General features: G+C 49.0%; 1 protein-coding gene across 2 annotated transcripts in view; it reads left to right on the top strand.

Annotated features, from left to right (window-relative positions):
- The first annotated feature begins 10,533 nt into the window (after nt 1–10,533).
- MLLT1 (MLLT1 super elongation complex subunit) overlaps nt 10,534–12,744 on the top strand; it is a 65,024-nt gene continuing 62,813 nt past the window's right edge. For both annotated transcript variants that reach the window (XM_060145425.1, XM_060145426.1), the window contains exon 1: nt 10,534–10,733. In XM_060145425.1, the coding sequence (XP_060001408.1) occupies nt 10,722–10,733 (12 nt within the window). In that variant the 5' untranslated portion in view covers nt 10,534–10,721. The remainder of the gene's footprint in view (nt 10,734–12,744) is intronic.

The raw sequence follows: 12,744 nt of genomic DNA on the forward strand, positions 1-12,744 counted from the left end.
GCCGGTACAGGCTCTCAAAGCGAGGGGAGAAGGGGAGGGTGATTTCCATGGCGGTTAAGAGCCCAGGGCTTGGAGTCAGGCAAATGTAAGTTCGAATTCTGCTCCACCATCTCCTACTTGTATTTTCCGGGGTAAGCGATTTTTTCCTGCCTCTGAGGTTCAAGGACCATGTCTGTAAAACATTCCTTCCTTCCTGGGATTTCTGTGTAGATAAAACAAGATAACATATAAAGTGCTTAGCATGGAGTCTGGCAAACATCTGTCCATCTACTCATTCTGTAATTTATCCATCCATTTATCCATCCATCCATCTTTTGAACTGTCCATTGAACTATCCATCTAGCTATCCTTTAATTTACTCATCCACTAGTTTATTCCTTCATTTGTCCATCCTTTTATCTGTTATCCATCTTTTTTATCTACTGCTTATTCATTAATGTATCATCCATTCATTGAACCATCCATACATCCATCTACTCATCCACTTATCCACCCACCCATCCATCCATATATTTATTATTCATCCTTCCATCATCCATTACTCATTATCCTTCCACCCATCCATGTATCCAGCTGTTAACTATCCCTCCATCCATCTATATCTAGCCATCCATTTATTTTCATTTATCCTTCTGTCTAACCATTTGTTTAATTATTTATCCATCCATTCATCCATCCATCCATATTTAGCCATCTATTTATTCATTTATCCATCCAAATCATTCAGTCATCCCTCCGTTCATCTATTTTCCCACCTGTTCATTCATTCATTCATTCAGTCAGTCATTCATCTCTTCAACAAATATATACCGAGTTCCTACTATATGTTTGACACTAGTCCTTGGGGATATATGACAACAAAGACATGCAAAGTCCCTCCCCTAATGAGGAGACAACATTAGATAAATAAAAAGACACATAACCAAGGCACTGATGGGTGCTGCAAAAAAGATAAGGCATGGTGATGTTCTCAAGACCATGGGGTGGGGAGCGCCCATTTCAAATGGATGATCAGTGGGGAGCGCACTTTCCAGCTGAGCCCTCAATAACAAGGAAACCAGCCATTCCAAGAACTGGGCAAGACCATTCTGGGCAGAGGGAATGGCAAGTGTGAAACTTTTGGGGTGGGAATGAAGTGGAACAACAGAAAGGAAGCTGCTGTTGGAGCTCAGTAAATGAGAGAGAGTTCAGAGTAAGAGGTTCTTAACCTGGGGGGCCGGGATGCATTTCGTATCCATGAACCACTTGATGTTCTCTGCAGAAGATGGGTTTCTGGGCATGTTATCTAAGCCCCTGGACTGCATCACTCCAAAAGGAGAAGAAGCAAGACCATCTGGCCTGCTGGAGAGATGGGGACATTGGAAGGAGAGGGGCCCCTCATATTTACATGTCCCTGACACACAGCATTGACCCTAATAACCCTCGACACCCCCCTCCAGATAGACAAGAATAGTTTCATTTTATAGATGTGGCTCAGAGAGGGCAAGCAACTTGCCCAGGCCCCCACAGCCTGGACTTGAGCCAGGACTGTCCTTCCCCCAAACTCCTTGCTCCACAGTGAGTCAGAAGAAAGACTGTATTTGGATCTCAGGTCTCCTCCTTCTGGGTCTTTCTGACTTTCTTGTTCTAGAAACCAGAATTTCTTCACCTATGGCCTCAGGATGGATTGTGGTGGGAGGAGGGGGTGGAGACGGAGGGAATTTCTACAGACTTGTGAATTGTCTGCAAAATGTTGTGTCCTGGTGTTGCTGGTGGGGAGAGCAGCTGTGCTTCCATGATATTCTCTAAAGGGCATCTGACACTCTGATAGTTAAGAATCTCAATTCAAACTCTTCTGGGGGCAGGCGGATAGAAAAGTATCTGCTTCCTAATCCTCTTGCCTCTATCCGTAAATACATGGCCATGATTTGTCCCCAGCTTCTGTCTCCTGGCCCCTGCTGACTCCTCCTTACAGCCTCCTCTTGGGGCATGGAGGCAGTGGGCAGGTAGGAAGGAGGTCTAGGTACTCATCCAGTGTGTAATTCTAACTAACCATGGGACCTTGGCAAGTCCCAGTCTCCATCATGGAGGACTCTGGGTGGCAAAGGACAAAATGTTCAACTCTAGCTGGCTGGAATGACAAAAGGATAATCAGCATATATACCCTTGAAGTTAGCCTGCTGCAGGTGTGGCTGGATCTAGGCTTCAAATGATGTCACCAGGGCCAGGTTCCCTCCATCCCTCTGGTCTGTCTCATGGGTAGGAGGTGGCTGCCACTAGGCTTCTAGCCTTCCAAGTAGAAAAGTATACACTAAAGCTCCAAGAGCACATGAAAAGATGCTCAACATCATTAATCATTAGGGAAATGCAAATCAAAACCACAAATATCACTTCACACCCACTAAGTTGGCCATAATATTTTTTAAAGGCAGTAGATAAGTGCTGATGAAGACATGGAGAAATTGGAACCCTTGTGATGTGCTGGTAGGAATGTGAAATGGTACCGCTGTGGTGGAAAATAGTTTACTGGTTCCTTAACAAGTTAAACATAGAATCACCATGTGATCCATCCGTTCCACTCCTAGACATATACCCCAAAGAATTGAAAACAGGTATTCAAACAAGTATGCATACAGAAATGTTCATAGCAGCACTGTTGATAAGAACCAGCAGGTGGAAACAACCTAAATGTCCATTGATGGATAAACAAAAGTGGTGCATTCATACGATGGAATAGTATTCCTCCTTAAAAAGGAATGACGCTCTGACACATGACACAATATGGATGAAGCTTGAAAACATTACACTCGGTGAAAATCCAGACACTAAGGGCACATATTCTATGATTTCACGTATATGAAATGTCTGGAACAGGCAAATCCATAAGGGAGGGCAAAAGCAGATTAGTGGTTGCTAGGGGCTGAGAGGAGGGAATGGGGAGTGACTACTAATGGGTATAGGGTTTCCTTTTGGGGTGAAGAATAGGTCTTGGAAAACTAGATAGAAGTGATGGTTACACAACACTGGGAAGGTTCTAGATGCCCCTGAATCGTACGCTTTAATACGGTTCATGGTTAGTTTTACGTTATGTGAATTTTACCTCAATTAGAATTTAAGAAAGCTCCCAGAGTCACTCTTGGCTGGTGTTAGGTCATGCCCTCTCGCAACCGCCTCCACCGATCCCGGTAGCGAGAAGGATGCAGCCCTTTGAGTGGCCAGACTTGGGCATATGCTTCCTCTGTGGAGGGTGGGGAGCCTCACTCTGACTGTGAGTCTGATTGGGGGGAAGAGGGAGCAAGTGGGGGTCAAAGTCCTCTCTTAAGCTTTGTGCCTGTCATGAGTTGGCATCCTCCCAGAAGGGCTGCCATTTAAAAATTCACACAAAGGTGACTTACAGGCTTATACTGGAGGGAGCCCTCAGATCAGGGACTGTTGCCAGAAAATAAAAAAGGGAGAATGGGGGCTTCCCTGGTGGCGCAGTGGTTGAGAGTCCGCCTGCCGATGCAGGGGACACGGGTTCGTGCCCCGATCCCACGTGCCGCGGAGCGGCTGGGCCCGTGAGCCATGGCCGCTGAGCCTGCGCGTCCGGAGCCTGTGCTCCGCAACGGGAGAGGCCACAACAGTGAGAGGCCCGCGTACCGCAAAAAAAAATAAGGGAGAATGATGCTAGGAGGGAGAAAATTGCAAATGTCCAGTGTAGTGCCCTTTTCTGGGGAAATGCCTTGTTGCACATAGTTTTGGTCTGCTCCAAAACCATGCATGGCTCCCCACTGCCTATGGGATAAGAGACAAGTGTCTCAGTGTGATATTCAAGCTCTGCTCTGAGTTGAAGTTAATCTGGGGTAGGTCTCCAACACCCCACTAGGCTCTGCTCCAGCTTGGTCTTATTCGATACTGCTATGAGTGGCTGTGTGTACATTTGTGGCTGGCAGGAAACGGGAAGGTACAGGAAACGTGCTGAAGGCCAGAAAGAGGGTTCCAAAAAAAGTCTCCGAAGGCTGAACCACCTACAAGGTGAAAGGTAGGGGAATTAATACGAAGTCCTCCCTTTGGGTGCAAATAAACTGGACCACTAGAGGGCGATAGAAACCTAATATAGCAGTTCAGTTACAGACTGGAAGCTAGACTCCCCAGGTCCAAAATGTTACTTTGTAGCTGTGGGACTTGTGCCTGATAACATGTATCAATCATGCATTCTGCCACATGCTCAGATTACTATGTGCTTTTTGTTTCTTAAGATCTACTCCCTTTGCTCACACTGATGTATTTAAACAGGAAACATTGGGTCACTTCCAGAAGTCATTTGTCATAGATCAAAATAACCATAAAACTAGATACAGTAACAACAAAAAGTGTGATTAACTGCAGCTCAGTGATTTTTTGGCTGAGTTGGGTCTTCCTTGCTGCACGTGGGCTTTTTCTCTAGTTGCGGCCAGTGGGGGCTACTCTTCCTTGTGGTGCGCGGGCTTCTCCTTGTGGTGGCTTCTCTTGTTGCCGAGCACAGGCTCTAGGCATGCGGGCTTCAGTAGTTGCAGCACGTGGGCTCAGTAGTTGTGGCACTTGGGCCCTAGAGTGTGGGGGCTTCAGTAGTTGTGGCACATGGCCTTAGTTGCTCCACGGCATGTGGGATCTTCCTGGACCAGGGATCAAACCTGTGTCCCCTGCATTGGCAGGTGGATTCTTAACCACTGCACCACCAGGGAAGTCCCATTAACTTCAGCTCAGTGATTCTTAACCCAGTCTGCACATGAGAATCCACAGCTGATTTTTAAAATATTTTTATCGAATTATAGTTGATTTGCAATGTTGTGTTAATTTCTGCTGTACAGCAAAGCGATTCAGTTATATATATATATGTATATATATATATATATATACATTCTTTTAAAAGTTCTTTTCCACAATGGTTTATAACAGGTTGTTGAATATAGTCTCCTGTGCCATATAGTAGGACCGTGTTGTTTACCCAGCTGATTTTAAAGAAATGTCAGGGGCAGGGTGGAGATACAGATAACAAACTAGTGGTTACCAGAGGGAAGAGGGCTGGTGGGAGGGCCAAAATGGGTGAAGGGGATAAAGGGGTACAAACTACTAGGTATAAAAAAAAAGTTACAAGGATGTGACGTATAGCACAGAGAATATAGCCAATATTTTGTCATAACCTTATATGAAGTATAATCTATAAAAATATTGAATCACTATGTTGTACATCTGAAACTAATATAATATTGTAAGTCAACTATACCCCAATTTAAAGTCTATACTCCAGACTGATGAAACCAGAATCTCTGAAGGTGGGCCTCGGGCACTGGTATTTTTTGAAGCTCCTCGAGAGACATCAATGAACAGGCAGGGCCCTGTACCAGGTAAGTCACCTGTCCCGGGGTCTGAACCCTTGGTCTGTTCTCTTGCCATTAGGAAGATAAGAGGGTGCCAGAGAGGAGTTTAAGAGTTGTGAACACCAAGCCAAGGCTTCCTTCTTGAAGGAATTAGAAAGACTAGAAGAGAAATCATCAGGAACTAACCTTCTCACGATGTGATTCACTATTATTTCATGTCACGCAACAGACACGTTTTTTGAGCAGCTACTATGTACCAGGCAGTGTGTTCAGGGTATAGGGAGCAGAGTGAGCAATGGGGAGATAGGGGAGGTCTGTGCCTCCCTGTCCCCCTCATCTGTGACCTTGTAGATATTTATACAGACTTTGGGCTTTACTTTATTTAACAGCAAATTAAATAAAGTTTATCATTATCATCTATAATTACCCAGGACCTGGTCTTCAGATATTGGAGTTAATAACTGTGGAAGACGGTATATTTTCCAGAATGGCTGCAACCACATCTCCCATTCCACATGTTCTTCTAACAATGTGACCTTTATGCTCCTCTGTGAAGGAGCCCTTGAATGTGGGTGGGCTTAGTCTATGGTGGAAGTGACTCCATGTGACTTCTGAAGCTAGTTCATCCAAGGCAATGCAGCTATCTCCTGATTTTCTTGGGACACTCACTCTTGGAACCCAGCCACCATGCTGTGAGGAAGCCCAAGCCACCCTGTGGAGGAGCCCACATGGAGAAGAACCAATAGCCGGCACCAACTTGCTGGTGTGGTGAGTGAGCTGTGTTGGAGAGATTCTTTGGCCTCAGTAAGTTCACATCATGAGGGGCACAGAGACGCTGTATCTGCCAAGTCCTGCCTGAATTGCAGATGCTTGCAACATCAGGATAATGTATATCAATCATGCATTCCGCCAAATGCTCACACTACCATTTGCTTTATGTTCTTCTTTAAATCTACTCCCTTTGCTCTTACTGAAGTCAATAGGAAACATTGTGTCACTTACAGAAGTCATTTGCCATGGATCAAAAATAACCACAAAACTAGATACAATAACAACAAAAAGTGTTATTAACTTCAGCTCAGTGATTCTCAACCCAGTCTGCACATGAGATTCCCCAGCTGAACTTAAAAAAGGGGGGAGGGGGAGGTGGCCCTGTATTACTCCAGACTAATGAAACCAGAATCTCTGAAGGTCCAACAACTGGGTCCCAACAATAAATGATTAGTGTTGTTCTAAGTCACTCAGTTTAGGGTGATTTGTTATATAGCAAATGACAACCAGAGCAATATTGTGCACAGTGCCACCTTCTAACTTACTATCTAAACATTCTTCATTCCTCCGAAAGAAATCAGAATTCACCTTCCATGCAATTCAAGTCTCAGTTTCAATCTCCTCCCCCCCTCCCCACCACCACCAGGAAGTCTTCCCTGATATCCTTATTCAGCAAATGTGTACAGATGCTCTTGTGGGGGAGGCTGCTAGTAGGCACTAAGGTAAGACACAGGGCGGCAGATATGTAGCTCTGGACTCTTGGTGGGTCCCTGGCTCTGCCATATACTCAGCATGGGACTTTAGGTAACTCACCTCCTCTGGGCCTCAGTTTCCTCACCTGTGAAATGGGGGCAACGACACCTACCTCTTACAATTGTCAAGATGAAATGAGTTTAAAATTCATCCTCTGGAGTTTGTGTACAGCAGGTGTTGGCTAGGACATGGCCATGCTAATGACAAAATGGGGCAGCCCTCTGTTTACCTCCAGAGGAAGGAAAAGAGTGGTTCAATTTTAGGCAAAGGATGCATTTTTTTTTTTTGCGGTACGCGGGCCTCTCACTGTTGTGGCCTCTCCCGTTGCGGAGCACAGGCTCCGGACGTGCAGGCTCAGCGGCCACAGCTCACAGGCCCAGCCACTCCACGGCATGTGAGATCTTCCCGGACTGGGGCACGAACCTGTGTCCCCTGCATTGGCAGGCGGACTCTCAACCACTGCGCCACCAGGGAAGCCCAAAGGATGCATTTTTAACATTTTTACTTTTTATTATAGAAATGTCCCACATGCAGAAAAGTATAGAGACCAGTAATGAAATCCCATATGCCCATCACTTAGATTGAACAATTCTTAACATTTGCCATATTTGCACTGTCTAGTTTTTAAATTAATGTATTTTAAAGGCGATTAGCCTGGGGGCATTTCACCCCTATGCAGCTTTAAAAAATAAGGCCATTTTCCTACACAACCATAATTCCATGATCACACCTAACAAAATACAAGTTTAAATATAATGCAATATAATTCAAGTTCAAATGTCCCCAGTTGACACAGCTGGTTTGTTCAAAGCCAAGATCCAATGAAGTACCCAACATTGCATTTGGTGTGACACCATCTCTTTGAACTCTGGGCGGTCCTCATTTCTTTCCTCCCATCCTGTTGACTCCAGAAAGCCAGGCTGTTGAGAGTTACGCCTTCTGGACTTGTCTGATTGCTTCTCATGGTGTCATCTGCCATGTGCCTCTATCCTTTGTGTTTCTTCTGTAAACTGGAACTAGAGGTGTGATTCAAGTTAAACGTTTGGGGCATGAACACTTTTTTGGTGCTGTGTATTTACCATTGCACCTAGTAGGAACTTGTCATCTGCTTGTCCCACTGCCCTGCTGCTAAAAGTCACTGAACAAAGGTGGCAACGGTATGATGCTTCCATTGGAAAGTTATTTTTTCCCTCTTTGCATCTAGCAGGCAATCTATGAGGAGATCATTGGTGGACCTGATACTATCCAGTCTCCCGTGAACCTTTCAGTTAATCGTGTTAGCATCCATTGATGACTCTTGTCTGTGATGATTAGTTCATTAGGGGTTTCAAAACAGTGATTTTTCTGTCATCCTTTTAGCATTATTTGTTGGCATTTTTCTGCAAAAAGGGCTTTCTTCCCTCATCAACTGGAGCTGGTTTCATGCTGTAAAGGCTTGGTAAGTGAGGAGTTCATACAATTGTCACCTTCGAAGGTGACAAATGTGCTTCGTTGTTTTAATATCACTATGGACTCATGTATATTTGTATGTTCACAGAGTTAAATGGTCCTTTTTTTATTGTGGTAGAAACATATACAACATAACATTTGCCATTGTAACCGTTTTTAAGTGCACAGTTTTGTGGTATTAAGTACATTCTTATTGTTGGGCAACCATCCCCACCATCCATCTCCAGAACTTTCTCATCTTCCCAAACTGAAACTCTGTCCCCATGAAACACTGACTCCCCAGCCCCTCCCCCAGCCCCTGGCCCCCACCATCTAGTTTCTGTCTCTATGGATGTGACTCCTCTAGGGGCCTCATGTGAGTGGAATCAGACAGTATTTGTCCTTTTGTGTCTGGCTTATTTCAATGAGCGCAGTGTCCTTAAGGCTCATCCATGTTGTAGCACATGTCAGAATTTCCTTACTTTTTGAGGCTGAATAATATTCCATTGTATGGACAGACCATATTTTGTTTGTCTGTTCATTCATTGATGGGCACTTGGGTTGTTTCCCCATTATCCTTTCTAATGCTCAAAAAGTTATACCTGATCTAGTCAGAGCTCCAGGGAGGTAGTTTTGAAAACCCCCAACAATTAAGAATCTCATCTAAGGATAGTTTCCAGATGAGTAAGAGGGAGGAGGCTGAGTTCCTGAAGCTTTTCTTTGCAACAACTGTAGCTTAAAGGTTCTTCACTGCCTGCTTCCTTCAGAGACAAATTTCTGCACTACCCCACCCCCAGCTGGCCACACACCCAGTTTCTGATTCCATAAATCAAGAGAAACCAGAAATTGCATTTGTAACAAAGTTCCCAGAGATGCTGAACCTCCTGGTTCAAGGACCACTTAGAACCACTGATCCACTTACATTCAGTTACAGGATTTAAAAAAAAAAAAGTTAAAGTTGTACCCACATTAAAGGTGCTGCTGGGACTTCCCTGGCGGAGCAGTGGTTAAGACTCCGTGCTTCCACTGCCGGCAGCACGGGCTCGGAGAACTAAGATCCCACATGCCACGGCGCGGCCACAGAAAAACAAAACAAAACAAAAACAATAAATAAATAAACAAAATAGATGATGATTAGGTATAATTATGAAGAATATCTAAAAAAAAAAAAGTTGTTGCATATTTTCTCAGCATGACCTCCACCCTCCCCTCTCCCCCCACGAACCAGCTCGCCCTGCCCTAGATTAAAAAGTACGGTGTTACTATGTATTATGACAGTGATCTGGCCCTCTTCAGAGTTTTTGTTTGGACTTACTTCTATCCCAAAATAACTGATTTTCCGGCGCTGTTCTTCAGCGCAAAGCACAGGCCACACCACCTAATGAATACTTGCCTGACACTTAAATGAGAAGTGGAGGGGGGAAAATAGCCAAACAAACAAAAAACCCTGATTTCTATTTATAAGAAGGGATTTAAAATAACTGCACATCGTAGGTAGAAGTCCTAAGGTCCAAGAGACAAGTGGCTTACAGGATCCTGAAAAAGATGGGGCCATATGTTTACATTCGATATAAACAGTTTACAAGTCGCGGTATATTATCATGGGTAAATTAAAAAGCGGTTTTTGGAGGGATTAGCATGATAAATCTCGTGGATAAAATGAGAACTTCTCGGTTATGTCAATGCAGCAGATTTTAGATTTGTATCATTCAGATTACCACGTACTAGCATCACACCGTGATGGTCCCCATTCTACAGATGCAAACTGAGATTTAGGGTAAGAAGGGAGTTGACCATGATACAGTTCCAGGATTGGAAAATTAATCTTCAGTTCCAGAGCCCAGGTCTCATTCCATCACACAGCAGCAACACGTGGCCAGGAAACAAAAGTGTCCCTGGGGATTCCTCCCTACCGGGGAGGTTGGGGCCCGGGGGAGGCTCAGCCCCGGGAAGCTCCGGTCACTGGGCAGCGGCCCCTGGGGCCACAGTGCGCAGGCGCGGCGCTCCCGTCCCGCCTCCGCCCCCGCCCCCCTCCACGTGCGGCGCACACCTCGCGCTCCCCTCTGCGGGGCTCGCCTCGCGCCTCCCTCCCTCCCTCCTCCCGCCCCTCCGGTCCGGGCCTCCCATTGGCTGCGGTCTTCGTCCCTCCGACCGCAGCCCGGCAGGCCCCCGCCAGGCCGGAAGTCCCGCCTCACAAGTCGCCGTCCGCGTCGTCGACTGGCCTAGGCAGCTGTCAGTCCGGGCAGCGGGCCCGAGTCGGCGGCGGGGGCCCGCAGTCGGTGCGCGACCCGGGTTGGCGGTGGTTTCCGGTTCCGCGGGGCTGGCGGGCGGGCGGGCGGCCGGGAGAGGCGGCGGCGGCGCCTGACAGACAATGAGGGCGGCGCGGCGGCGCTGAGCGGCGGCGGCGGCGGCGAGCGACGCGGGGCCCGGGGGCGGGGCGGGGAGCCAGCCATGGACAATCAGGTGAGGAGCGGCCGCGCCGCCGCAGCGCGGCCCGCGCCGCCCGCCCGGCCCCCTCCCTCCTTCCCTCCCTCCCTCCCTTACCCGCCCGCCCGGCCGGGCCCGACCCTCCTCGGTCCCGGCCTCCCCGCTCCCGCTCGGCGCCCGCCCGCCCAGCTTTGTGCGCGCCCGCAGCTCCCCGGGCCTTTATGTGGGGCGGGGGCGCCCATCCCCCATCCGCCACCCCCGCCGGGTCAGAGCGCCGCGGACCCCCCTGGGAACCCCGGTCCCCCGCTGCTTAGAGTCCCCTGGGAAGCTCCTCGGAACCCCGGTCTGGCCCAGATCCCCGTGAGACACCCCCCGTGATCTCCACTTCAGCCCAGAACGCTCTGGGACGCTCCTCGGGACCCCGGCCTGGCCCACATCCCCCTGGGACGCCCCTTGTGACCCCAATCCGACCCAGCGCCCCCTGGGACATCCCTCGGGATCCCGGCACAGTCCTGAGTCCCCGCAGCCCCCCCGGGGGCCCCTTAGATTCCTCTGATCCGGCCTGTACCCCCTTTCCTGTCTGAATCCAGGGCCAGTCGGTGTCTCCTGCCTCCTCTGGCCCCTTGGCCCTGAATCCTCTCAAACTCCCGGCATTAAACCTTTGCTGGGGTTTGAGTTCCCCACAACTCCTGGGGCCTTGGTCTGCAGCCTCCTCCTTCCTCGAACCCAGGCTCACGCTGACCTCTCTCCCCTCTGGTCCTGCCCTTGCCTCAGCCTGAGCATCTGTTCCTCCTCAAACCCTGGTAGGGTCCCGGGTCTTTTCCCACCAGGACCCAGGCCTGCATTGAGTGGCCCCCTTTTTTGGACCTGGGCTTTCTTCTTCAGATGCCTTTGACCCACTCTGCTGCTCAGCCCCCTCTGCTTTCAGGCCCTGATCACTCTCCCTTGGACCGCAGGGCCCCAAGGGTCTGTCTCTTCACCTTCAGACCCTCTTTGACCAGGTCCAGGGACCATTTCTGCTCGGACCTGGAGCCTCCACGCCCTTCAGACACCAGATGCCTCACTCCCTCAGTTCGGGCCCTCTTTGCCCCTGTGACTCTGATTTACGCTTCCCCACGTTGTCCCCCAGTCCAGGTCTCCTCTCTCTGGTTCCTGTAACCATAGTCATCCTCCCTGCAGAGACCTGCAGTCTCTCCTGAACCCATGTGTCTCTCTCCTTACGTTCAGGGTCGCCCACTTCCTCCCAGCATCCCCTAGTCTGATGCCGTGACTTTGACCCACTACCCTCTCCCCCTAGCACACCCCATTTTCCCTGCCTTCCCCAGCATCTTGGAGCCGCCACCGAGAGCCTTGCTGCAAACCTAGGGTGTTCCCCAGCCTCCCTAAACTCTCCCCACGGCCCCTTTCCCTTCTATCTGGAAACCCTGAGCCAGTCCTGGCGAACCCAAGGCTGTTCTCCTCTTCAGTACCCAAGCCCCTTACCCCTCCCCAAGCCCTGGACCATTGCGACCCCCGACATAGGATCATTTATTTCTTCACCCTCCCCTACTGCCCCTGCCTTCCAGGGGCTCGAAGCCAGGAGAGGCAGTGTGGGGGCAGTGGGGCTGGCAGCTGAAATCCCCACTGTTAGTCAGGGCAGGTTGGGGCATCCCTGGCTGCCGGCGCCACTCAGGCAGCTCTGGCTCGTAAGGTGCTGTGTGGCCGTGGGGTTTCAGGGTTGGGGGGTGGGAGACCTCCCCCCCGCCCATCCCAGCCGCCTGGTGGCGCAGGATCACTGAGGCCTGTGCTTGGGGGCACCCTCTCACTGCGATTTCCTTTCAGCCTTGGTGTTGTACCTCTTTCTTGAGAAGTAGGGAATAGTTCATGACAGCTGAATGGGGGATTTCTGCAGAGTGGTGTGAGTTCATTTCCCTTGAAGGGACAGAGCTCGTTGCCTCCGATCTGTATTGAGTTAAGAAACAAAACAAAATAAACCTTCAGTGTCCACTTTCAAGGAAGCTGGCCCCTGGGGAAGTCTTGCTGGGCACCCTGTGGGCGTAGAGCATGG

Source organism: Lagenorhynchus albirostris, chromosome 3 (genome assembly GCF_949774975.1).
Source record: "Lagenorhynchus albirostris chromosome 3, mLagAlb1.1, whole genome shotgun sequence".
NCBI classification, from domain to species: domain Eukaryota; kingdom Metazoa; phylum Chordata; class Mammalia; order Artiodactyla; family Delphinidae; genus Lagenorhynchus; species Lagenorhynchus albirostris.